Below are 27012 nucleotides of genomic sequence, written 5' to 3'. Positions count from 1 at the left end.
CTGAGTCTCTAACAACCTGAGACTCTAGGGTCACGTAGAGTTAGGGATAGTACTAAACGTCATCGTGCCGAGACGCTGACGCAGTTATATGACACCACCCCCGGAAGTGCGATCTGGAGTGGGCGGGGAAAGGGCAGCTGGTTCCTTTTGGGATTAGGTCCGGTGAGGCGGTTTCTGACCTATTTCACTACGTTCTCTTTCGATCTCCGCTAAATCTTTCAGATCCACAGACTGAAGAAACGTCTCCACCGTCATGGGAGGCGGAGACCTGGTAAGTGCCCGAGGCTTGAGGCCGGAGACACATTGGCGCCGGGGACAAAATCTGATAGAGAAGACGTAGAAGTCGTGGGTAGCAGTGGGTAACCCTGGTATTGAAGTCTTGTTTTCAGCTCAAGGAGGTGGTAAAGACTGAGAGGGAACGGGTGATGAAGACCGCAGAGGGACTGGGAGGATGTGCGGCGAGTGATGACTGCTGAGTCTGTTTGCTGATTGGGGGCCAGCCTCTGGGAAGTCTGAGGTCAGGGCGGGAGACAGTTGCATTCAGGGTACGGAAGAAAGCTGATCTTGAGCACATAGACTTTATGTGCTTAGGACATAATCCCCACCCCTCTTATTTTTTATTTTTCTAGACAGGGTTCCTCCGTGTAGCCTTGGCTGTCCTCGAACTCAGAGATCCGCCTGCCTCTGTCTCTGAGGTCTGGTACCGAAGGCGTTTGCGCGCCGCTATCTGGCCATGGCCCTCTTCTTTTTTAGCTAGGAGTTTACAGTTATATCCTGGACCTGGGCCGTGGAAGGGTGGGCCCCAATCTGCTCTGACTTTGAGCTGTGCTATTTGGAGGAGTCCATTTTAAATTTTGTCCAGCTTTGTTTCATCCCCCCATCCCCTTAAGAGCTTTGCTTAAATCTGTAGTGACAAGGCAGCTTTCTTCTGTATTCATAACAATTTTTCAGGTTAAGTAGCAACTGCTCTTAATTCTTTTTATTTTTTTCTGCTCTTAATTCTTGTGGTTCATTTGTGGGGAACTAATGCCTTTTAAAATAGGCAGAAGTATCCACGAAGCACAGAACTCAATTAGGAAGCTACTGATCTTCTCAGAGTAAAACTAGTTGAATCAATAAATACACCAGTTTAGATAGCTGACCTTCAGGCTGAGTTTGCCAGGTTTCTTTGTTTGTTTGTTTATTTATTTATTTATTTTGGTTTTCTGAGACAGGGTCTCTCCATGTAGCCTTGGCTGTCCTGTACTCACTTTATAGACCAGGCTGGCCTCGAACTCACAGCGATCTGCCTGTCTCTGCCTCCCAAGTGCTGGGATTAAGGGCATGCGCCACCACGCCTGGCTTGCCAGGTATCCTTAATTTGACCAAGTTCCAAGACTCCATCAGAGTTGATCTAGTTTAGTGTGTTCTTCCTGTAACTGTGCTTTTGGACAGTGCGTTGGTTTGCTTCTCTGTAATAAAACCAGGACCGAAAGCAAGTTTCAGGGGAGAAGGCTTATTACACCTTACAGGTTGGAGTCCATCATTATGGGAAACCAGGGAGGAGCTCAGTGACCCGAGGAAGGAACTGAAGTGCAAGCCACGGAGGAGTGCTGCTCTGTGGCCTGCTTCTCTTGGCTGACTCTCTTCCTTTTTTAAGCAGTTGAGACCCACCTACCCAGCGTTGGTACCACCCACAGTGGGCTGGGCCTTCCTATGGCAAGTAGCAATTAAAAAACAAACAAACGTGTAGGTTCAGTTTTCTTAACCAATATATTTTATTGCGAACTTATTAATCGAGGGTATGTCCCTTATAACCTGACTAACTGAAACAATAGGAAAAGAGGATTAAAGAATTACAAAACCATTTAGGATATCAGTTCCGAGGAACGATTCTCCTGGCGTTGCCAGCAGGATTTTTTCTGCTGGAACCTGGAGTAACCAGAACCTGGAACCTCAGCAGGAGCCTGCAGCCCTGAAGTCTTCCCTTGAGCGCGTCTCTCTAGGAGTGTCTCGAAGTGGAGCTGGAGCGATGAACAGCCAAAACTATCCCAAGTCCTCAAAAGCCCCGCCTCCAGTTTTGGGCTCATTTATATATCTCCTCCCAGAGTGTTCACGGGATCTTTTCAGCTGGCAACAATCAAGCTCCTGCATGAGGTGGTTTGTCTTTTAGTGGATTAACCTCACCTATTCCCTCACAAGACAGTTCCCCATCCCACACTTGGAATCATAACAAAAACAGGCTTATCTCTCCTTCACAAACAAACAAATACCCACAAGCATCCCCACAATCTCTTGGAGGCAACAATTCCTGAACTGAACTTGACACCCAAGGTTGGCCATCCCTGCCAGGAAAGCTCTATTAACCCAGAAGTTCTTTTTTTTTTTTTTTTTTTAAATTAAAGATTTATTTATTTATTATGTACACAGTACTCTGTCTGCACATACACCTGCAGGCCAGAAGAGGGCACCAGATCACATTATAGATGGTCATGAGCCACCATGTGGTTGCTGGGAATTGAACTCAGGACCTTTGGAAGAGCAGTCAGTGCCCTTAACCTCTGAGCCATCTCTCCAGCCCAACCCAGAAATTCTTAACATCAGAGCTATTGGCAGTTTGGGTTAGATCACTCTTTGTGCATGTGGTGGTGGGGATTTCCTGTAGATTGTATATTCAGCAGCCTCTAGCCCACACGATGCCATTAGCACTCTCCCTCAACGGTGGCATCTCTGAGTTTCTCTAGGCACTGACGGCCATTTGTTTACTGGGATGGAAAGCAGCACGTATGTAGGACAAAGTAAGGGTGTGTGTGTTGGGGGGTAGGAAGAGCTGGGTGGTGGTGGCGCACGCCTTTAATCCCAGCACTCAGGAGGCAGAGGCAGGCGGATCACTGTGTTCGAGGCCAGCTTGGTCTATAAAGCGAGTCCAGGACAGCAAAGGCTACATAGAGAAACCCTGTCTCAAAAAACAAAAAAACAAAACAAAACAAAATATAGGAAGAGGGGAAGGATAAAACAGCCTGGTAAACGGAGGAGGGCTGGGTGCAGTTGCACACGCCTATAATCCCAGCACTAGGGAGGCAAAATTGGGCAGATCACTGTGAGGTTGAAGCCAGTCTGGTCTACAAAGCAAGTCTGGGACAGCCAAGGCTACACAGAGAAACCCTGTCTCAAAAAACCAAAACCAATATAAAAGGAAAGCAGATAGCACATGCCTTTAGTACTAGCCCTTGGCATGTGGAGTCAGTAAGAGCGCAAGTCTCAGGGTAGCCTTAGCTAGGAAACAAGGCCCCGGCCTGCATGCATGTGTTCATACTCACACATAGGTGGGGTTTCCACGACTGTATGCTTTGCACCTGCAAGGCACCTTGCGTATTGTCTTTTTTTTTTTTTTTTTTTTTAAATCTCATTTAGTCTTCTTCACTGGTCTGCAGATTTGCATCTCTCCCATCCAGCCTTCACACGATGGCTGGGCCTGCCTCTTGCCTGCACCTTTCCAGCTCTGGCTTCCTGCCATCACCAGTGTCAAGTCCAGTCCTTTCACGTGCCTGTAAGGGGCGGGGCCTGCTCCCCTCTTAGCTGGCTCCAGCTTAAACTCCTCTCCTCTAGCCTGCACTCCACCTCCCGCCACAGTGGACTCTTCCTGCTGTGTTTCTCTCGCCACCCGGCTGTCGTCTTGAGTGCCGTGTCCTCTTGTGGTACTTCCCGCAGCACCAGCTACTTTGCAGCCATCCTTGGAAGCTGCTTCCTCAGGGAAGCTTCTTGTTACAGCTTGAAGCCCAGTAGTGAGAAGAGAGAGGAGCATTCATTGAGAGTGAAGGGCAGGAAGCAAGGGGCAATGCCTGGGAAGGAAAGCTGAAAGAGATCTAGGTGCCTGGTACGCACGCACGTTCAGGCATGGGAGAGGCAAATGGACTCAATACAAAGAAAGGTGTTTGCCTAAGAATGCGTGCTCTGCCCCAGTGACTGTTGCTTTTCAAAATATGGCGTCTTTCACTTTGCCCTCTCCCTCCTTTCTTTTTTTTTTTTTTTTTTTGCTTTTTTGTTTTTTGAAACAGGGTTTCTCTGTGTGGCCTTGGCTGGCTTGGACTTGCTTAGTAGACCAGGCTGGCCTCGAACTCACAGAGATCTGCCTGCCTCTGTCTCTCCAGAGCTGGGGAGGTGCCACCCCCCCACCCCCCCACCCCCCTGGCCCCTCTTCCTCCTTTCTTGCGTTATCAGCTCCCATTTTAGGCATGGCTAATGGAGTCTAAAGTTAAAACTGTTTGAAGGAAACTTTTAGAAAAGGCTTGTTCCTTTCTCAAACTGTAAGTGAAGACATTCTCCACAGCCTCACACATGCTGGGCAAGCGCTCTACCGTCGAGCTGCACTCCCCACCCTGCTATCTTGCCTTTACTTGACTGGACGTACTAGTTATTGGAAGGGTCAGTGGGGCAGGTCTCCATTGGGCTGGCTGGTGGTCATGTCTATTGGGGATTGTCCTAAGTAATCCATGTGGGACGACCCCGCCCACTGTGGGGAGCAGCAGTCCCTAGGTATAAGGGCTCCTGGACTGTATAAAAGTGAAGAAATCAAGCTGAGCAAAGTGAGCGCGCACGCACAGGAGTGTGTCTTATGTATCTGTGCTTTTGACTGTGGATGCAGTGTGACTAACCGTCTGACGTTTCCTCCTTGACTTTCTCACAGTGATGGTCTGTAACCTGGAGTCATAAGGTGAAATAAATCCTTCGCCTCCATAGCGACAGAAGTGCACCTAGAGCACAGGGTCAGTTAGACCTGCCACCTTCCAGCCACCACTCACTGACGTCTTTCCTCCGTCCTGTCATTCACACAGAACCTGAAGAAGAGCTGGCACCCGCAGACCCTGCGCAATGTGGAGAAAGTGTGGAAGGCTGAGCAGAAACATGAGGCGGAGCGGAAGAAGATCGAGGAGCTGCAGCGCGAGCTTCGAGAGGAGAGAGCCCGGGAGGAGATGCAGCGCTATGCCGAGGATGTCGGGGCTGTCAAGTGAGTGAGCAGCTGGGTGTTCTGTGCGCAGTGAACTGCAGTGCTGGGGCTGCATGCCCGATCCAGGTGCTGCGTAATAGCTAAGCGGCTCAGCACGTGGAGTTTGGAGCCTGACCCACTTGATTCTAAGACTGGCTTTGCGTGCCCCAAGTTGTGTCCCCGAGAGAAGGTTTGGGAGCCATGGGCATCTCAGTAGGAGCCAGAAAGTCATAGTACCCAAGTCAGTAAGGGTCGCTGAGGCATGGCGTGTAACCACTTAGTACAGGCCGTGCTCCCAGGAGATGGTTGGCAAGCAGTCATGGCTGTGGCGGAGACTCACTGTCAGTGTCCTGCAGGTTATCTCCTTGGAGTGGGGTCAAGGGAATGAGTCCGTTGGGCAGCTAGTAAGAAAAGCCTTGTTGCGACTGTGGACAGTCTGGGAGAATTTTACCTTTGGTCAATTTCTTGTAAAATACAGGGTATAGTAGTACATAATTACCCTGCTCATCTCATGAAACAAAGGGTGGGTAGATTTTGAGAATGTAAAAGGCATAAAATGAACCCATAGTGCATTCCTAATTCAGAATGATACAGAAACTGCAGACATACTGTACTGAGGTCATCGCTGCTGGTGCCCTGTCCGTGGTTCACGGCACGCCTTCAGGGTGAGGTGCGGCCCACTCTCCCTGTGGGATATGTGGGGTTTTCCTTAAGTTCGCAGTCAAGGGATTTGTTGTATCCATAGTAGTGTGTGTGTGGACATAGCATAATGATCTGGAGGTTCTGATGTTTACAGTGAATGAGGCTTTATAGAACTTTTAAATGAAATGCTGTGTATTTAGGGAATGGTGATAGTGGCTGTTGATGGTGAAACTTGATAGACTCCAGAATCAGGTGGAAGATGGCCCCCTGCACATCCATGGGGTTATCTTGGGAAGATGCATCTGGACTGTGGGCGGGACCATTGCCTGTGTAGGGATCCCAAACTGTCTAAGACTCAGCCAGCCTACAGCTTGGCTGCATGCACTGTGACTGGCTGCCTCAGCTCTGGCCACCTGGATTCCGCCCTGATGGACTGACTGTGTCTTGAGCTGTGAGCCAGAACAAGCCCTTTCTCCCTTAAGCTGCGTTTGTCAGTGTAAGCTGTGCACGCCTTTAATCCCAGCACTCGGGAGGCAGAGGCAGGCGGATCGCTGTGAGTTCGAGGCCAGCCTGGTCTACAAAGGGAGTCCAGGACAGCCAAGGCTACACAGAGAAACCTTGTCTCGAAAAACCAAAAAAAAAAAAAAAAAAAAAAAAGCTGCATTTGTCAGGATATTTTATCATAACAACAAAAAGAAAATAAAGCAGCCATTAATACAAAGTAAAAAAAGAATACAAAAAAGGAGGAAGAAGATGAATGGCCGGGCATGGTAGTGCACACCTTTAATCCTAGCTCTTGGGAGGCAGAGGCAGGTGGATCTCTGTGAGTTCGAGGCCAGCTTGATCTACAAAGAAAGTCCAGGACAGCCAAGGCTACACAGAGAAACCCTGTCTCAAATTCTTTTTTTTTTTTTTTTTAATTACTTACTTTTGGGCTGGTGAGATGGTTTCTTGCTCAAGAGAACTTGCTGCTCTTGCAGAGGATGGGGTTTGATTCTCAGCACACAGACACTGTGGCTCACAACCATCTGTAACTGCTTTGTAACTCCAGTTTCAGAACACCCTCTTTGGGGCTTTGAGAGTACCACACACTTGTGATGCACATACATGCAGACAAAATACACAAAATAAAAACAGCTTTTTAAAAAGTGCAGACAGGATCAGCTGGTCTTTTGCTCCAGCCTCCTAAGAGCTGGGGCTGCAGGTTAGCTGTCTCCATGCTCTTTTTTTTTTTCTAAAGATTATTTATTTATTATGTATACAGTGCTCTGTCTGCATGTACACCTGCAGGCCAGAAGAGGGCACCAGATCACATTATAGATGGTTGTGAGCCACCATGTGGTTGCTGTTTTGAATGCTTTTTGTAATGACATGATTTGTATTTTATCCAGTTGAACACCATTGATTTAGTGATTCACTCCACTCTTGTGCTTCAGGTGATCTTTTTTTTTTTTTTTTAAGATTTATTTATTATTTACAGTATATTTACAGTATTCTGCCCACACGTGTGCCTGCCCACCACAAGAAGGCACCGGATCTCATTACAGGTGGTTGTGAGCCACCATGTGGTTGCTGGGAATTGAACTCGGGACCTTCGGAAGAGCAGACAGTGCTCTTAACCTCTAATCCATCTCTCCAGCCCCTAGGTGATCTTTTAAGATTTAGTTATTAAAAAAAAAAAAAAAAAAGATTGGGGCTGGAAGAGGCAGGAGGATTAGGAGTTCAAGCCCAACCTTGGCTACAAGCCAGGTGACCCCGAAAGGAGAGACCAGTACCTGGCGATTGTCCTCTCCTGCCTTCTCACGCACACTGTGACATGTATGTCCCTCCCCATTAAGCACACACACTAATGGTAAACAAAAATTTTGAAGCAAATTAAAACCCAGGAGATTATTCAGGTGAATGCCCACCCAGCATGCCCAAAGCGCTGGGTTTGATCCCTCGTGCAGCGTAGACCGGGCTGAGTGGCACAGGGCTGTACTGGCAGTGCGGGGTGGGGGTGGGGTGTAGAAACACGTGGATAAGAAGTTAAGGTCATCCCGAGCCGGCCTGCAACAGCTCTTCCCTGGAGCCCTAGGCTTCACAGCGCTCAGGCTCCCTCCCAGTCCGTGGTTTCCTTGCACTGGAGAGTTAGGGAAGCTTGTGACTACCTGGAAGCCACTGTCTGTGGCCCCTGATGTAAAGACACCCTGCCACTCGCCAGGCTTCCACAGTCGGCCAGACCCGGCATTCAGTTTGGCCGTCCGTCTTGACCCCAGCAGTGTGGGTGAGCTGGGTCCACTATTTGCAGTTTGACCCAGCAACCACAATCAATTCTCAATTACAGACTAATGCTGTTTCATACAGATCCTTTTAATAGCCAGAAAAGTTCTAAATGGTTATGTTTGTTTTGCTTTAAATCATTTTTATTAAAAATGTCCAGGGTGTTCTCTGTCAGCCTACAGGAGGAAAAGCAAGGCTGACAGAAGGATGCTCCTTCAGGAGGAAGCAGCACTGAAAGTACCTAATTCAAGATGAGGGGGAAACCACCCCAATAAACATATTTTGGATTAAAAAAAAAATGTCCAGGGAATTCAATGCTCTCTTGTGGCCTCTGAGGGTACCAAACACTCATATAGTACACAGGCGTGCATGCAAGCAAAACACTCATATTTGTAAAATTATATATCTTTTTTCTTTTTTGGTTTTTTTAAGACAAGGTTTCTCTGTGTTGCCTTAGCTGTCCTGGACTCCTTTTGTAGATCAGGCTGGCCTTGAACTCACAGAGATCCACCTGCCTCTGCCTCCCAAGTGCTGGGATTAAAGGTGTGCGCCACCACGCCTGGCCCTAAAATTATATTTTATAAAAGTTCAGGAGCTGGAGAGATGGCTCAGAGGTTAAGAGTACTATATGTTTTTTCAGAGGTCTTGAGTTTAATTCCCAGCAACCACATGGTGGCTCACAGCCATCTATAAGTGATCTGATGCCTTCTTCTGGCCTGCAGGTGTACATGCAGGCAGAGCACTGTATACATTAAAAAAAAAAAGTTCAGTCAGGCATGGTGGCACAGGTGGGTGTTTTTACTTTTTGTTTATTTTTTGTTTGTTTGTTGGTTTTTTGTTTTGGCCATGGCTGTCCTGGACTTGCTTTGTAGACCAGCTGGCCTCAAACTCACAGAGATCCACCTGCCTCTGCCTCTCAAGTGCTGGGATTAAAGGCATGTGTCACCATGCCTGGCTTCTAGAATTATTTTTTTAAAGATTTATTTATTTATTATGTATACAATGTTCTGCCTGCATGTGTCCCTGCACGCTAGAAGAGGGCACCAGATCTCGTTATAGATGGTTGTGAACCACCATGTAGTTGCTGGGAATTGAACTCAGGTCATCTGGAAGAGCAGCCAGTGCTCTTAACCTCTGAGCCATCTCTCCAGCCCCCTAGAATTATCTTTGACATGAAGGTATGATGTGTAAGCTTTGTAGCTAAGTGGCGATCCATGACTTAGCTGGAAGATTCTGGTTTTTCCTCATGAATTGGTCTTTGAAAAAAGTATTTCAGTTCATTTAGAAGCATCAGTTCTTCCTGTCTGCCAAGTCGGAAATGGTGTTTGGCTTGCAAGTAGGTACCTGCAGAGGAGAGTCCAATGCTGGTCAGCTCAGGTTCTGGGTGGAGCTTGGCAGAACCCTCCATTCCTTTTGAGAGAGAGAGAGAGAGAGAGAGAGAGAGAGAGAGAGAGAGAGAGAGAGAGAGGGAGAGAGACAGTGCGCGCGCATCTACCTGCCTATTTTATTTATTTATTTATTTAAAGATTTATTTATTATTTATACAGTATTCTGCCCACATGTGCACCTTCCCGCCACAAGAAGGCACTGAATCTCATTATAGATGGTTGTGAGCCACCATGTGGTTGCTGGGAATTGAACTCAGGACCTCTGGAAGAGCAGACGGTGCTCTTAACCTCTGAGCCATCTCTCCAGCCCCTTTTTATTTCTTTCTTAAACCAGGAAAAAAGAAGAAAAGTTGGACTGGATGTACCAGGGCCCTGGTGGGATGGTGAACCGTGATGAGTACCTGCTGGGGCGCCCCATTGACAAGTATGTTTTTGAGAAGATGGAGGAGAAGGAAGCGGGCTGTTCTTCTGAGACAGGACTCCTTCCAGGCTCCATCTTTGCCCCGTCCGGGGCCAATTCCCTTCTTGATATGGCCAGCAAAATCCGGGAAGACCCTCTCTTCATCATCAGGTACTGCTGGGGGTGGGGTGAGGGGCTGTTACAGGGGTGCCCAGGGATGTTTCCAAGGCTGGTATTTCTCTTGAGTTCCGTGCCTCGGTCTCCATTCGTGCTTCCGGGTGGTGAGAAAGAGCCCCTGTGATGGTGCCTGCTGCAGGCCATGTGGAAAGATACAGGAAAGTGCAGCAAGCCTGACCACATTTACCCACCCTGCTTTAACTCTTAAACAAGAGTGAGGGGTGGAAGGCTGGGGGATGGGGAGGACTGTGCTGTTAAGAGCTTGTATTGTGGGTGGCGAGGTGGCTCAGCGGTTAAGAGCACTGGCTGCTCTTCAGAGGTCCTGAGTTCAGTTCCCGGCATCCACATGGTGGTTCACAGCTGTTTGTAACTCCAGTTCCAGAGGGTCTGACCCCCTCAAATGGACATAAATGCAGGCAAAATCCTGCATGTATTGCTCCTGCAGAGGACCTGAGTAGGATCCCAGTGCTCACGTCAGACAGTTTAGAGCTGTTTGTAACTCCAGCTCCAGGGATATCCAAAGCCTCTGGCACCTATGGGCACCTGTAATCCTGTGTATTCATCCGTATGTGTACTAACACACACGCATATACACTCACACACACAAACACAAATTAAAGATAGTAAATATTGTGTTAAAGCCAGGTGTGGTGGCACAAGCTTTTAATCCCAGCAATTGGGAGGCAGAGGCAGGTGGATCACTGTGAGTTCGAGGCCAGCCTGGTCTACAAAGTGAGTTCAGGACAGCCAAGGCTACACAGAGAAACCCTGTCTCGAAAGATAGAGTCCATGATAGCCAGGGTGTTACAAAGAGAGACCCTGTCTAGAAAATCCAAAAAAAAAAAAAAAAAAAAAAAAGGCAGGGCTGACGACATGGCTCAGGGGTTAAGAGCACTGTCTGCTCTAAGTTCGATTCCCAGCCACCACATGGTGGCCCAAAACCATCTATATTGGGATCTGATGCCCTCTTCTGCCCACAGGAGTACATGCAGATAGAGCACTTATATACATAAAATCTTTTTCTTTTTCTTTTTTCTTTTCAAGGCAGGGTTTCTGGAGTCCTGGCTGTCCTGGACTCACTTTGTAGACCAGGCTGGCCTCGAACTCACAGTGATCCACCTGCCTCTGCCTCCCGAGTGCTGGGATTAAAGGCGTGTGCCACCACTGCCCAGAATATGAATTTTGAGAAGGGGCTGTTAAGTAGAATTTGGTGAATAGCATAACATAATTCCCTTTGCAAAAGGAAGAGCCATTAAAATTCTTTCTTCTATTTAGGAAGAAAGAAGAGGAGAAAAAAAGAGAAGTGCTGAACAATCCTGTGAAAATGAAGAAAATCAAAGAGCTAGTAAGTCATGGGTCGGATATGCACCATAAAGGAGGGGGTGGGGAGGGGCTGCCTGTGCGTGTGTCTGCACTGTGTGCATGTAGTGCCTGAGGAGGCAGGACATGGGCATCAGACCCTCTGGAGCTCTGATGCGGATGCTAGCAATTGAACCCTGGTCCTCTGGAAGAGCAGCTATTGCTCTTAAGTGCTGAGCCATTTCTCCAGCCCCTCCTTTTGCTGCTGTGGATGCTTCTTCTTCTCCTCCTCCTTTTCCTCTTCCTCCTCCTCCCCCCCTTCTTCTTCTTCTTCTTTTCTTCGTTCTTCTTTTTCTGTCTTTTTCTTTCTTTTTTCCTTTTTTGTTGAGAACAGGGCTTCCCTGTTTAACACTGGGAACTTGCTCTGTAGACCAGGCTAGCCTTGAACTCACAGAGACCTGCCTGCCTCTACCTCTGCCTCTGCAGTGCTGGGATTAAAGGTGTATGCCACCACTTCCCAGCTGCGCTAGCTTTTATAACTTCTTTCTGTGTTCCGTGAGACAGGATTTAGGACTTATTCTGTAGCTCAGGCCAGTCTGGAACTCAATCCTCCTTCAACCTGAGTGGCAGGATTACTAGGCTTACAATTTTTTTTTTTTATTTTTTTTTCAAGACAGGCTTTCTCTGTGCAGCCTTGGCTGTCCTGGACTTGCTTTATAGACCAGGCTGGCCTCGAACTCACAGCAGCCCACCTGCCTCTGTTTCCCGAGTGCTGGGATTAAAGGCGTGCACCACCATGCCTGGCCCAGCTTACACTTTTTTAAAAGGCTTATTTTTATTTATGTGTGGGTGCAGAGGGCATTGGTTATAGGCTAGAATTATAGGCTTTTGTGGATTGCTGGATGTAGATACTGGGAATAGAGTCCAAGTCCTCTGGAAAAGCAAGAAGTTCTCCCCCCCCCCCCCATTTCCCCTCTCTCATTGATTTTTCAAGACAGGGTTTCTCTGTAGCCTTGGCAGTCTTAGACTTGCTTTGTATACCAGCCTGGCCTTAAACTCACAGAGATCTGCCTGCCTCTGCCTCCCAAGTACTGGGATTAAAGGTGTGCACTGTCACCACCTGGCCAGCAAGTAATTCATTCATATTACATCTCAATGGTTATCCCATCCCTTGTATCCTCCCATTCCTCCCTCCCTTCCATTTTCCCCTTACTCCCCTCCCCTATGACTGTGACTGAGGGGGACCTCTTCCCCCTGTATATGCTCATAGGGTATCAAGTCTCTTCTTGGTAGCCTGCTGTCCTTCCTCTGAGTGCCATAGGGCCTCTCCATCCAGGGAACATGGTCAAATATGAGGCACCAGAGTTCATGTCAAAGTCAGTCCCCACTCTCCACTCAACTGCGGAGAATGTCCTGTCCATTGGCTAGATCTGGGTAGGGGTCAAGTTTACTTAAAGATCTCTGCAGCCTCCCAGTTTTTATTTTTTAGATACTATCTCCTGGTGATTCTGTGCAGCCCTGACATAATACTAATTAAGGTTTATTTCTTACTGGTTGGGAAAGAACTGCATGCCTTCAGTTTCTTTTTATTTTTTAATTGCATTTAGTGGTGGTATGTGTGTTTGGGCATGCATTTAGTGGTTGTGTGCGTGTGGGAGCATGCATTTAGTGGTTGTGTCTGTGGGGGGGCATGTGTGCCATGGCATGTGAGTGGCCCTGAGAATTGAATTCAAGTTGTCAGGCTTGGGGTGATAGGATCCCCAAGACTGCAGAAGTAGGCAGTTAGACTCTGCCTCAGAGAAGTAGTAGTACTAGTAGTAGTAGTAATAATAGCAATAACAACAATAATAATAATAATGACAATAATAATAGTTTTTAGGGTCTGGAGAGATGGCTCAGTGGTTAAGAGTTCTGACTGCTCTTCCAAAGCACCTTGGTTCAGTTCTCAGCACCCACTTGGCAGCTCACACCTGTAACTCCATGATCTGACACCCTCATGTAGATATATATGCAGGCAAAACATCAATGAACATAAAATAAAAATAAACTAAAAAGAAGGAAGAGGAAGAGGAGGAGGAGCGGGGGGTGAGAGCGCCTTCCCTCTTTCTCATTTTTAAATATCTCATTTATTTTTGTTTTATGTACATTAGTGTTTTACCTGTATGTATGTTTGTATGATGGCCTGGATCCACTGGAATAGGAGTTATAGACAGTTGTGAACTGCCAGTGGGTGCTGGGAATTGAACCTTGGTCCTACAGAAAAAACAGCTTGTGGCTAGGTGTGGTGGCGCAAGCCTTTAATCCCAGGACCGGGGAGGCGGAGGCAGAGGCAGGCGATGGCTGTGAGTTTGAGGCCAGCCTGGTCTACAAAGTGAGTCCAAGACAGCCAGGGAAACACACATAGAAACCCTGTTTTGAAAACCAAAAAAAAAAAAAAAAAAAAAAAAAAAAAGAAAGAAAGAAAGAAAAACAGCCTGTGGTCTTAACTACTGAGCCATCTCCCAGGCCTCAATAATAAAATTTTAAAATCTGGATTCCTTGCTCAAGTATCAGATTTTTATTTTTACTAGGGGGGTCTGGGGTACCTTTGAGCTCAACATGGTTACCTTGGTAATGCCCTGGGTCATTTGGATGTGAGCCCTTCCCTGCTGCAGGTACTAGCAGGGCTCCCCGAAATCTCATGTGGTTATGTTCTGGACGTTTTCTAGTTGCAAATGAGTCTTGAAAAAAAGGAGAAGAAGAAAAAGAAGGAGAAGAAAAAGAAGCACAAGAAACACAAACACAGAAGTTCGAGCAGCGATCGCTCCAGCAGCGAGGACGAGCCCAGCCAGGCCAGGTGAGCAGGTGGCGCCCGCCCGCCCTCTGCCCAGCCGGGAGCTGCCAGCGCTGCGCTCTCAGTGGGGACACACAGCTGTACACACTGAACCGCAGAGCTCAGCATTCGATTTCCTTCAGATACTAAGTGTTTGTCCGTTGGTCCACTCTAGGTTAGGCGGATGTTAGCCTCACAGCTGTCATCAGGTCAGAACTCTGACGAGACTCTTCCACCTCAGCTTGAGCCTTGGGTACTGAAGAAGGTTTTCTGTAGACTCTCCCTCCCCACCTTTGTTTAAAAGAATGGATTACTGGGTCCATGTGGGCCCATTCGGCATCTTCCCACAGGGACAGTCAGCTGGGTGGCTGCTGACTCACGATTAGTCCCCAGAATAGCAGTGAGAGGTGAGAGGAGAGTGTGTTCAGGCGCTGAGGCTGAGCGCTCTGCCCACGGCTTTTCACAGGGAAAACTTGACTGTGCGGATGCGTCTTCCAGTGAAGACAGTCCAAATAGAGAAGGGCGCTGCCAAGCCGTGGAAGTAATAGCTAGGTGCCGGGGGAGGCCGCGTCTCCGCAGGAGAGACTCAGCGGGACTCAGGGGCCTTTTCTATTCAGTGAATATGTGTGTTTTAATCTCTTAGATCTCAGAAGAAGATGGCAAATTCCTTTCCTGTTTCGTCCAAAGTCCCCGGATATGGCTTGCAGGTACGGATGTGGGCTTTTCAAACGGAGTGACAATGGGACTGTGCAGTTTGTCGCCTTTGACCCCTGCAGATAACAAGGGGTTTGGATAGTGGAGGCTGGGGCTCCCGGAGGCCAGGCCTGTTCCTTTATCCCAGAGCCCTTTGCCTCTTTCTGAGAGTCCTCCACTAGAGAACCACTAGCTGGAGCACTTCGCATCCTGCCAGGAACTGTGCATAATTTACTTGACATGTGTACACGTCAGTGCTTTTGACCAAGGGACAACCCTCACTTTTTCTTTTGGTTTTTCTTTTCTTTCTTTTTTTTTTTTTTTAGAAATTTATTTATTATTATGTATACAGAGCTCTACCTGCATGTACACCTGCAGGCCAGAAGAGGGCATCAGATTACATTGTAGATGGTTGTGAGCCACCATGTGGTTGCTGGGAATTGAACTCAGGACCTCTAGAAGAACAGGCAATGAATGCTCTTAACCACTGAGCCATCTCTCCAGCCCTTTCTTTTGGTTTTTCTTTCTTTCTTTTCTTTAAAAAAATTTTTTTTTTAGGTTTTTTGAGACAGGGTTTCTCTGTGTAACAGTTCTGGCTGTCCTGGACTCCCTTTTGTAGACCAGACCGGCCTGGAACTCACAGCGATTCTCCTGCCTCTGTCTCCCGAGCGTTTCGTGCGCCACCACGCCCGGCTTCTTTTGGTTTTTCAAGACAGAGTTTCTCTATGTAATAGCCCTGGCTGTCCTGGAACTCTCTTTGTAGACCAGGCCTGCCTATGCCTCTTAAGTGCTGGGATTAAAGGCCTGCACCACCACATCGGGCTTGTTTTTATATTTTTTTCCCTTAAGATTGATATATTTTTTGTTTTATGTGTCTGAGTATTTTGCCAACATGTATGTGTGCCACATGAGTGTCTGCTGCCTGTGGAAGTCAGAAGAGGGTATTAGAGCCTTTGGATCTAAAATTAAAAATGATTGTGAGCCACACCAGCTGTTAGGAACCAAATTTGGATCCTCTGAGAGAGCAGCAAGCTCTCCTGACGCCTGAGCCAGCTCTCCAACCCCTTGCTTTGGGAATTATTTATTGGTTTTTGAGTTTGTTGTTACTTGTTTTTGAGACACGGTTTCTGTGTTAGCCTTGGCCGTCCTGGACTCACTTTGTAGACCAGGCTGGCCTCGAACTCACAGCGATCCACCTGCCTCTGCCTCCCAAGTGCTGGGATTAAAGGCGTGCGCCATCACACCCAGTGCTTTTGTATTTTTGAGAGGAGACCTTATAAATTATATGAAGGCTGACATAGATCTCAGCATGGAACTTAGGCTGACCTTGGCATTCTAGTTCTCCTGCCTCTGCCTGCTGAGTGCTAAGCAGACAGCGCCTGATATATCTGGCTTTCTTTTGTTCTTGTTGTTTTGTTTTTCTTTTTTTTTTTTTAAAGATTTATTTATTATTATGTATACAGTGTTGTCTGCTTATACACCTGCAGGCCAGAAGAGGGCATCAGATCACATTATAGATGGTTGTGAGCCACCATGTGGTTGCTGGGAATTGAACTCAGGACCTTTGGAAGAGCAGGCGGTGCTCTTAACCACTGAGCCATCTCTCCAGCCCCTGTTTTGTTTTTCATACACGGTTTCACTATGTAGCTCTGGCTGGCCTGGAACTCATCTGCCACTGCCTCCCAAGGGCTGGGATGAAAGGTGTGAGCTGGGCTGTTTTTTTTATTTTGTTTTTTAAGATTTATTTATTAATTTATTATTTATACAGTGTCCTGCCTGCATGTGTGCCTGCACCCCAGAAGAGGGCACCAGATCTCATTGTAGATGGTTTTGAGCCACCATGTGGTTGCTGAGAATCAAACTCAGGACCTCTGAAAGAACAGACAGTACTCTTAACCTCTGAGCCATCTCTCCAGCCCCTTTGGCTTTTTTGTTTTTTGTTTTTAAGATTTATTTATTTATTATTGTGTATACAGTGCTCTGCCTGCATGTACAGATCCCAGTATAGATGGTTGTGAGCCACCATGTGGTTGCTGGGAATTGAACTCAGGACCTCTGGAGGAGCAGTCAGTGCCCTTAACCTCTGAGTCATCTCTCCAGCCCAGTCCCCTTGTTTTGTTTTGTTTTTCTTTTTTTGTTTGTTTGTTTGTTTTGAGACAGAATCTCAAGTGCTGCCTCAGCTGTCTGAATGTTGGGATTAGAGATATGATAGGCAACCCTTGAAGTTTCTAAATTGGATTTCCATATGTAGTTTAATTTAAAAAAATGTTCTCTTCACTGGTGTTTTACTTGCATGTATGTTAGTGTGAGGGTGTTAGAAACACTGGAGCTAAAGTTACAGACAGGTGTGAGCTGCCATGTGGGTCCCAGGAATTGAGCTCAGGACCTCTGGAGGAGCAGTCATCTCTCCAGCCCTTTCATGGTTTTAAACTCAATCTTCATGCCTCTGCCTCCTGAGCTGCCAGGATTATGTGTGTAGCATTATGCCCAGCTCTCTTTTTTTTAACCCCTTTATTTTAAGACAGGGTCTCAGAGTGTAGCACAAGCTGGTCTTGAACTTAGAATACACGTTAGCATTTTGCGCACTGGGATTCAGGTATGCCCCCCACATGTAGACATATGGTCATCTTGATTACTTGCAGCAGTGTAAAGACCTTGTGGTTCTTTCTTTCCCTTGCTTTCCTGCATTTCTGTCTGACCACCTAGATTTTCCTATGAATGCTTTCTCATGTCTTCCTTAACGGTATAGGTGAGGGACTCTGGCCGCGGTCAGGGGCTGCAGGGTTCTCTGGCTGAGCAAAAGGGCATGAAGAACCATTCCCGGTCAAGAAGCTCCTCCCACTCACCCCCCAGACACGTCAGCAAGAAGAGCGCCAAGGAAGAGAGGTCCCGGGACAGGAGGTCTCGATCTCCAGGCCGAAGGTCCCGGTCCCGGTCCCCAAGGCCCAGCAAACTGTGAGTATGGGAATTGCCTGGGAGATAGCCTATGACCCCGAGGGCCTGTCCCTGAGGTGTCTGTTTTGGGTGATGTTCATCTTTTCCATTCTCTGCTGTCTCAGCTTCAGTACCGCTCGTCACCCCCCTCTTCGCTGCAGTTACAGTGTAACCAAAGCAGGTCTCATTTGTAGGACCGCACAGATGTTCCTCTCCTTTTTGTGTTATACTTCTCGTGTGTGTGAGTGTAGTGTATATGTGCAGTGTACACACACATGGGCAGGTGGGTGCACATACTGGGGCATATATGGAGGCCAAAGGAAGGTGTCTGCCGCTGTCCACCTTATCCCATGGAGGCAGTCTCTCCCCAAACCTAGAGCTCACTTTTTCCCCCTTTGGCTAGTCTGGAAGCCGGCAAACCCCCGAGATCCTTCTGTCTCCTTCCCCCTCGGTGCTGGGGTCACAGGCACGCCTGGCTTGTTATGTGGGTGCTGGGATCTGAGCTCTGGGCCTCATACTTACATATCAAGAAATCTTAACTGCTGGGCTTCCCGAGGCCATGTGTGTGTGCGTGGGTGCGTGCATGCATGCATGCATGTGTGCGTGCGTGCCTTTGTGCCACCATGTGCCTGTGGAGGTCAGGGAACAGTTTGAGGAGTTTGGTTCTGTCTTCCACCATGGCTGTTCCTGGAGACTGAACTCAGGTTGTCAGCCTTGGTGACAAGTGCCTTTACCATGTGAGCCATTTCGCTGGCCCCACCTAGGCTATACTTTCCAGGGGGTTTCCAGGGGTTCCATTGGTTGAGAATATATTAATAATTCCCCATATGAAAAGCCTTCTCCCTCTGTGACTATTGCAGGCATGCCTCTAAGGTAAACAGGAAAGACAGAGACAGCCCGTCACCTAAGAAGGAGGTCTACCAGAGGCGGCATGCTTCCGGATACAGCAAGTAAGTCAGGATTTCATAAGGCTGCATCTAGAGGTATTCACAGCAGAGGAATTAATGCATCTGATTTCCTTTATTCCTCTGGTAACTGTTTCTTTGTGTTTGTTTGTCTGTTTGTTTGTTTGAGACATAGTCTTATGTATCCCAGCCTACTGTCCTCAAACAGTATATAAACAAGAGCAACCCTTGACCTTTTGGTCACTCTGCCTCCATGTCCTGGGTGCTGAGATGAAACGCATGTGCCACTACTCCCAGTTAGTGTGGTACTGGGGATCAAACCAGGGCTTTGTTCATTCAGGGCAAGCACTCTGCCAACAGAGCTACAGCTCCAGCCCCCGTCAACTTTATTGGGTTTTTTGATACTGGGTCTTAACATTGTAAACTAGGCTGGCTTTGAACTTGCCGTGATCTTTCTACACAGCTTCTCAAAGGATGTGTTTACAGGTGTGGACAACCATGTCCACGCCCCTCTGGTCAGCTTTTAATCATTTCCCCCCCAACCTCTTTACCTGGGTTCCATCACCCACACGCACATAGAGGAAAAAGTACAGGTTGTCCTCTGACCTCCACGTGTGCACCGTGGTACCCACTCACCCACACTAATAAATTAAAAAGATTATAAAGCAGGCCGGGCGTGGTGGCGCACACCTTTAGTCCCAGCACTCGGGAGGCAGAGGCAGGTGGATCTCTGAGTTCGAAGCCAGCCTGGTCTACAAAGCGAGTCCAGGACAGCCAAGGGTAACACAGAAAAACCCTGTCTAGAAAGACAAAACAAACAAACAAAAACAAAACAAAACAAAAAAAAATTATAAAGCATCTTCTATAGCCCAAGCTGGCCTGGAATTCTCTGCAATCCTCCTACCTAGGTATCTAAAATGCTAGGATCAGGCCAGGCATAGTGGCTCACACTTGGGAGGCAGAGGCAGGTGAATCTCTGTAAATTCGAGGCCAGCCTGGTCTACAAAGTGAGTCCAGGACAGCCAGGTCTGTTACACAGAGAAACCCTGTCTCAAAAAGACAAAACAAAAACAAAAATACTAGGATCATAAGTGTGTGTATGAGTCACCCCAATAATCAGTTGATATATTTATTTAGTGGAGTTGTATTTTGGAGTTTCTGTTTTGTTTTTGAGATAGGGCCTCACAACAAACAAATTCATCATCCTTTTGCCTCTACTTGCTAAGTTCCATGACTATGGGCAAGTGCCACCATATCCAGCTCAGTAGGTTCCTTCATTGTGGTTGTTCTGTCTTTGAGACAGGGTCTTACTAAGTAGCCATGGCCATCTTGGCATCCACTATGTAGACCAGGCTGACCTTGAACGCAGGGATGCCTGCCTCTGCCTCCCAAGTGCTGGGATCACAGGCGTGCGCCAACATGTCTGACTAGCCTCCTTAGTGTTTCTCACAGGAAGCATAGTTACCATGGATAGCTAAACATAAAGTTTTAGTATTTCAGTTCATTTCTCCAAAAGAGCAGGTTCTTAAAAATAGAACTCTGTCATTTTTCCCTTTAAAGAGAAATCTGTGTATCACAAACTATCTATGTACAACTGTAACGTAGCCATTTTAGAAGCAGTAGGTTTGGATGTCTGACATTGTTAAGTGGTGACTGTTGTGGCTCATCACTTCCTTTTTTTGTTGTAACTTTATTTAGGATGAGTGCCAGGGGCGAAGACATAACCTATTGTATTCTGAGGTCAAGTTAAGTCAGGTTGCCGGCATCTAACTCCATCCAAAGTGGTATTCTCCCCTCTCGGGTTGCATCCATGCATGTGTGTGTCTGGTATGCCCCCACTCACACATGCGGGGTCAGAGGAGGACACCGGACTCTCCTTTTACTCCCTGAGCCTGGTTTCTCTCTGTGTCTGAGGATGGATGACTTGGCTAGGTTAAATGGCCTGCCCTGTCCTGGGATTTGCCTGGTTTTGCCAGGCATGTGTGGTGACGCCCAGTTCTTACATGGGTGCTGTGGATTTGAACTCAGAACCTCTTTTTTTTTTTTTTTTTTTTTTTTTTTTTTTTTTTTTTTTTTTGGTTTTTTGAGGTAGGGTTTCTCTGTGTAACCTTGGCCATCCTGGACTCACTTTGTAGACCAGGCTGGCCTCGAACTCACAGCGATCCACCTGCCTCTGCCTCCCGAGTGCTGGGATTAAAGGCGTGCGCCACCACGCCCGGCTTCAGAACCTCATTTTTGTTTTGTTTTGTTTTGTTTTGTTTGTTTTTTGAGACAGGGTTTCTCTGTAGCCTTGGCTGTCCTGGGCTTGCTTTGTAGACCAGGCTGGCCTCGAACTCACAGAGATCTACCTGCCTCTGCCTCCCTGGTGCTGGGGTCACAGGCATGCACGACTGTGCCCGGCTTTGCTTTTGTTTTTATCCATGGGTTTTTACGCATCCCTTATGGAGTATGAGGTAGCAGCAATCACATGGATGGCCAAGTCCTCTGTGCTGTAAGTTCATAGCGGTGATGGCATCCTTGCTGGGAGGTTAGGTTCCTGATGAGCTCTCGGTCTACTTCATAGTTGGTGTTTTAAAATAATTATCTTAGACATTACTGAGTGGGGTTCTAAACTCCTTCACTGAAAGTCTTGGTGGTTTGGTCGGAACCACTGACTGCGGCATCAGAAGGAAGGAAACTCGTCCTGCCCTCTCTCTTCCCTCTCGCTTCCCCCGGAGCCTGTGCCTGCCGCCGCCGGCTTGCGGAGCTCCCCCCCCCCCTTGGAGCCTGTTCTCCCCCCCCCCCTCGGAGCCTGTTCTCCCCCCCAAGCCTGTGGCCTGCCGCCGGCTTGCAGAGCTGCTTCAGTTTTCCTTTGCTGCGGAAGGGTAGGACCAGTGGGATTGTTTTTTGTGCTCAACAGAAAACTCTCAGCGGAGGAACTAGAGCGGAAACGGCAGGAGATGATGGAGAATGCCAAGTGGAGGGAGGAGGAGCGGCTGAACACCCTCAGGAGGCACGCCAGGGAAGAGGAGCAGGAGCGCAGGCTGGAGAGGCTGGACTCTCGGTCCGGCAAGTTCATCCAGTAGGTGGAATGGTCCATGCCAGGGCTCCATCTCCATAACGGCCATGAGGCGGCAGTGGCTCACTGCTGGGGCTTGGTGGTGGTTCTTGTCCCTGTCCAGAGACCTCAGAACTCAGCCTTGGGGTCACTCTTGGTACTGCTCCCAGTTTCTAGCCAGACAGCGGGAGATTCTTCTATTTGAAGTAGAAGTGGTTGGTATTTTTCCCAAATCCCTGAAATTGTTTGGCCATCCTTTTAAGTGAAAATTTATGGCTCAGAAAACCTTTTTCCAATGAAACTTGACTTGTTTTCCAAAACAGATGAGTTTTCCCTTATGGACATTTAAAAACCCTGGTTCCAGATGGAGTCATTTGAAAATTGTCTCTGTGGGCTGAAAAGAACTTGTGTTTCTACAGTTGCTTTTGGTTACAAACCTTTTCTTCTGATTCTGCTAGAATTGACCAATTGGGGGGAAAAATGTTTTTTTTTTGAGCCTAGCATGGTGGCGCATGCCTGGAGGCAAAGGCAGGAAGATCTCTGTGGGTTCTGGGCCAGCCTGGTCTACAAAGTGAGTCCAGGACAGCCAGGCCTACACAGAGAAACCTTGTCTCGAAAAACCAAACAAAAACAAAAACAACCCCCCCCCAAAAAAAAGTTTTTATTTTTTTATTTTTCCATTCACCTGTCTTTCCTTCCCTAGGCGCATGAAGCTGGAGAGCGCGTCTGCGTCCTCCCTGGAGGACCGGGTGAAGCGCAACATCCATTCTTTACAACGAACGTCAGTAGCCCTGGAGAAGAACTTCATGAAAAGATGAAAACCCGTCACTCGTAATGGTTTCCCTCAATTTGCCAGGGAGCCTGCGGACTCCTTAAATTTCTCTTTATAAGAGTTCAAATGTCTTCTTCTTCAGATGAAAACCCACCGCTGTTTAAAGTGCCCCCTGTCCACTGACTCCAGAAACGTCGCCCATCCTTTCAGTGCCAGTGTGACTTGGTTCGGGGGCCCTCAGGAAGTCTGGCTGTGGGTTAAGGGGTGCTTGTCACACCTCTCCCCTCACCTCACTGACTGGATTAGCCTTCCAGAGACCCCGCTCCCCAGCCACCCAGAGAAGACCATGCTTTACTGGGATAAATGAACATTGACTTTGTTTAGTAGATTATGTGACAGAATAGCCAAGTATCAGGAGGGGCCAAGAGAGCGGCCAAGAAGTTAGAAAACAGTTAAATGGACTGTTAACCCTTGGGTCTCCGAGCTGTCATAGTACAATGTGTATATGTACAAATGTATAATTTTCTACTTGCATTTAAAAAGTTAGCTTTGTGAGAACATTTTATTTGATAACCTTGTTAGAAAGTAACACAGTAGGCAGCTTGTCTTACTTGGCTGATTTACAGCCTAGGGGAGCTTTAGGGTCATTGACAGAGTCTAGCTGTGGGGTAGCTAAACTTTTGACTTTGGGACACAAATGTGTTGGGCTGCGTTTATAGCTACGTACTGGCCTCAGGAAGGACACACCTCCCACATCCTCCACTTTCCTCAGAGCCCAGTGAGACAGGAATCAGGACCCTTGTCAGGATGTTCTGTGGCTCCTAAAAGGAGACAATATGGAAGCTGTTTATTTCCTGGCTATCTTTTGAGGCAAGGTGGGTCTCTTATGCTCAGGCCAGCTTTGAACATACAGTATAGCTGAAGATGAGCCTGAACTTCACATCCTTTGTCTGACCTTTACCTCCCAAGTGCTGGGATCACAGCACCACACACACTAGCTGCTGCTACGTTGTCCTTTGTCTTTGAGACAGGACCCTTACTGGCCCCGGCTGACCTGGTGGTGGCTCTCCTCCTGCATCTGAGCTGCTCTTTTGTCCTGTAGTAACTAAAAGTCAAGGGCCATTCCTGTGTCTTTACATTCCTTCCTCTATTCTTTCACCAGAGGCTCTTATTTAACCAGGGAACTTCTAGGTGCTCTTAAAACAAATAACAGATTCATCCTGGCCCAGGCTGACCTTGAACTTGGACTCACTTTGTAGACCAGGCTGGCCTCGAACTCACAGTGATCCGCCTGCCTCTGCCTCCCGAGTGCTGGGATTAAAGGCGTGCGCCACCACGCCCGGCCAGAAGCGCTTTTAACCCATACATTAGTTAAGCCATATCTTTTTTCTACAATTCCCAATTCTGCCTAAAATATATTTGGGTTTTTTAATGCACTAAAATTCCAGGCACTGAAATTCTTAGAACTCAGTTTCCCCCCAGAGAATGTATTATTCATTTAATCACCTCATCCTGCCGTCCTGTGCTAGAGTTAATTATGGCTTTTATTTTATTACTTGGCAATAAAAGCTACATTTATTTTTGTAACTATGTAAAGAGCGACCGACCACGTGCACGGTACTGAGTTTTCATATCGCCGCACAAGTGTTGACCCTGTGATTTGTGTTGAAAACAGAGATCCTTCGTCCAGGAGGAATTACGTAATAAACCATGGGCACTTAACAGATTTTTTTGGAGCTAGAACGAAAGGATTATTAGGCGTCTGCAGGTGCTAGCGGTCTCTAAACTTGACCCTCAGTTTAGAGGCCAGGCGGCAGGTGGGTGGGCGCGCGGCCCATTCATAAAACCTAGGGTTCTCGGCCTGCTCCTCTGATTGGCCCCGGGGAGAGGGGGCGTGTCCCGGGGGGTGGAGCGCGTCGTCTGCCCAGGGGAGTGGGAAGATCCACGCTTGGGTGGAGCGAGGGGGCGGTCCCTGGTTTTCCGGGCAGGACTTCCTTTTCCCTTCGCCGCGTTACTCTTCTCCCCCTGCGAAGGTGGGGATGGTATGTCCCAGCCTCCTCTCATGCCGGCCCCTCTTCCCCTCCCGAAGCTGTGGCGCTGCCGCCATCTTGGTACTTCAGGTTGAAGCAAAGCCAAATCCCGGCCTTGGGGGTGCCTGAGCAGGGAGCCCTTCTTGTGGAGTGTCTCGAGGCTGTCCATTCCCCGTCTTCCTCGCTCCCGCGCATGAATCCGGCTGGGCTCCTGCCAGGCTCCCGGAGGAGGGGTGGGCGGGACGGCTGCAGGCGCCCCGGGAAGGGCGGTACCATTCCGATGTGGAGGGGAGGGCCGGGAGCTGGTGGGCGGTGCCGCCCGGGGGCGGGGTGAGGATCGGGCTGGCCTGCTCTCCGGGGCGGGGCGGGGCGGGGCGGCGAGGGCGGGGCGTGGGGCGGACGGAACCACCGGGGCGGGGTGGGGAGGTAACGGGACGGGCGCGACCATGGCTCCGTGAGGCAGCGGGGGTGGGGATCGGTTCGGGGGAGGCCTGGGGCCGCTTGCTGGTGCGCTGTCTCCACCACCCCCCCTTTCGCTGCCGCCGCCGCCGCCGCCGCCGCCCCGGGCATGTCGTCCAACTGCACCAGCACCACGGCGGTGGCGGTGGCGCCGCTCAGCGCCAGCAAAACCAAGACCAAGAAGAAGCATTTCGTGTGCCAGAAAGTGAAGCTATTCCGGGCCAGCGAGCCGATTCTCAGCGTCCTGATGTGGGGGGTGAACCACACGGTAACCAGCTTCCCCGTGCGCGTCCCCACTCCCCAGGGCCTCGCCACGCTCGCCCGCGGGTGACGCCTGCAACCCCTCCGCCGAGCCACTTGCATGCCCGCCCACCCGTGCACGCTCTCCGGCCGGGCGTGCACTCCCCGTTCGCCACGCGAGGCCTGGTGTCCCCGTGCTATGCCGTCGTCTTCTCCCCTTCGCTCCAGCCCCTCTGATTCCTTGCGTCGGTATGCTAGCTCCGTGCAACCCCGGGGCTCCAAGGGAAGGCCTGGGTACTGTTAGGACGCTGCTAGAGACCCTCTCGTCTCTTATAGCTAGCTGCCTGCCAGATCATTGCCCAGTTGACAGGGCAAGCGGCACTGGCTTGTCTGAATATTCCTGTTTGTGGGTCGTTTCGTTGGTGTGGCTCCTCAAAGTTTCCCATTTTTCTAGGCCTCCTTACCCCTGGCAGTGGAATCCTCTCTGGGTTTCTTTTCTTCTCCTTTTTCACGAAGACATACCAACCGGAGAAGCAGAGGCTTCTCTGAACCCTAGACACTTGACTTGGGTCCTCTTGGATGAAGGAAGAGGAGTGAACACAAGGCTTGAGGGACCGTAGACCGGGTTATAGGAATAATGTGTCTTTACCTGTTCTTCAGTGGTGTTTCAAAGATGTTGACTTCTTGTCTATCGTCTGGTTTTTCCAGGCTGTGATAATGGTGATTACTGTCCTAGATGAGTGGTCCCCTGGGCCCCGGGTGGCTTTGGGAGCGTGCCTTTGTCAAGAAGTTGCGTGTGGACAGTTATTAGCTGGTTGACTTTATTTATGTGCTGTTGAGGGTCTGTCCTCACACAGCCTCTTGCTTCTACACTGGGAGTGAACAGATGACGGGAAAGGACCTGAGGCGCTGCTAACTTCACCAGCCACAAGTTTAGAACGAGGGGAATGAAGGGTTGAGTCTCCTGTGGGTTCCCCTGACATTTCTGAACACTTGAAATTGTCCATAAGAACAAACGATGACCCAGGAGCCTGGGGTCAGCAAGAGTTCATTTTCTGTTGCTTTGGGAGAAGACCTAGAGGGGCCTTTGGCTGGAGATTGCCTCACCACCTCAGCCAGTGTGTCAGATCTCTGTGTCCCATAAAGAAGAGTGTATGTGAGGTCCTTGCTGGCCTCTCAGGCTTGTGCGGGTTGTCCTTTTCCCCGTCATCACAGGGGTTAATGAGTGATGCCTGGACCTCTAAAGGGCTGGAGGTCAACAGCGCTGGGTTTGCTCCTCTTGTTTCCTGCTGCTTCTGGGGTCATCTGACTTTTCCAGGGAAACTGGGTCAGCAAAAAACGTGAACCCTGTATCCCTTTCTGGAAATGAGTCCTTAATTTTGTTTGACATCCTGCTTCTCACTAGAAAGCATCCTGTCTGTGCAGAGAGCTGGTAGAAGAAGCCTGAAGGTGGGTAACTCCGGGTCCCTAATTTCACTCACGAGACCAACGTCTTTGGTGGAGGGTAGCTTGCTTGTGGTCACTGTAAGGTACAGTTCCTTATTCAGACCCAAGAGGCTTGTTTGGTTTGTGGCAGTTCTTGGGTGACAGGTCTTCTGTTCCTTTTACTCTCTCATCTATGACCAAGGTTAGATGAGGGTATGGTCTTGCTAGAGAACCTTTGTGTGTGTGTATGTGTGTGTGTGTGTGTGTGTGTGTGTGTGTGTGTGTGTCTGTCTGTCTGTCTACTGTGCATACCAGCTCCTGGGGTCGTGTATGGCATTTGGTTTTCTCTTGGGCAGGCAATAAGTCTTCAAAGACATGGGCATCTGATGGAAGACTTTTGAGTGGCAAGTGGGCATGATGGTGACCATTTCCCTTTACTAGCTTTCAGAAAGTTTGATGGGTTGGTGGGAAAGACGGATGTTAGGCAAGATCCACACACATCTGAACATGAGTGGAAGGGTACTGAGCATCACTGCCCTGGGTTGATGAGCTTTTAAGGTCAGTTAGTTGT

At 48.7% G+C, this 27012-nt stretch overlaps 3 protein-coding genes across 3 annotated transcripts in view; 2 read left to right on the top strand and 1 right to left on the bottom strand.

The window, feature by feature from the left end:
* On the top strand, positions 1-24009 carry CWC25 (CWC25 spliceosome associated protein homolog). Its single transcript, XM_084751116.1, has 10 exons — positions 1-271; positions 4815-4987; positions 9593-9829; positions 11111-11180; positions 13843-13970; positions 14590-14653; positions 17389-17594; positions 18434-18523; positions 21378-21539; positions 22219-24009. The coding sequence occupies exons 1-10, from the start codon at positions 254-256 to the stop codon at positions 22331-22333; spliced, it is 1263 nt and encodes a 420-aa protein (XP_084607242.1). The 5' UTR covers positions 1-253; the 3' UTR covers positions 22334-24009.
* ARHGAP23 (Rho GTPase activating protein 23) overlaps positions 23583-27012 on the bottom strand; it is a 331343-nt gene continuing 327913 nt past the window's right edge. The window contains exon 25 of the transcript XR_014773313.1: positions 23583-23639. The gene's annotated coding sequence lies outside the window, so the exon portion shown is untranslated. The remainder of the gene's footprint in view (positions 23640-27012) is intronic.
* PIP4K2B (phosphatidylinositol-5-phosphate 4-kinase type 2 beta) overlaps positions 24768-27012 on the top strand; it is a 32702-nt gene continuing 30457 nt past the window's right edge. The window contains exon 1 of the mRNA XM_084751117.1: positions 24768-25044. Within this exon, the coding sequence (XP_084607243.1) occupies positions 24886-25044 (159 nt within the window). The 5' untranslated portion in view covers positions 24768-24885. The remainder of the gene's footprint in view (positions 25045-27012) is intronic.

This window comes from Acomys minous, assembly GCF_964271855.1.
Source record: "Acomys minous genome assembly, chromosome: 12".
Lineage (NCBI taxonomy): Eukaryota > Metazoa > Chordata > Mammalia > Rodentia > Muridae > Acomys > Acomys minous.
This window is presented reverse-complemented; position numbering and strand designations above follow the sequence as displayed.

Bases quoted from the DNA above. Each gene is read 5' to 3' on its own strand.
- CWC25 (XM_084751116.1), top strand. The intron at 11,181-13,842 runs GTAAGTCATGGG...GACGTTTTCTAG, and splicing joins TGAAGAAAATCAAAGAGCTA to TTGCAAATGAGTCTTGAAAA. The intron at 21,540-22,218 runs GTAGGTGGAATG...TTCCTTCCCTAG, and splicing joins CGGTCCGGCAAGTTCATCCA to GCGCATGAAGCTGGAGAGCG.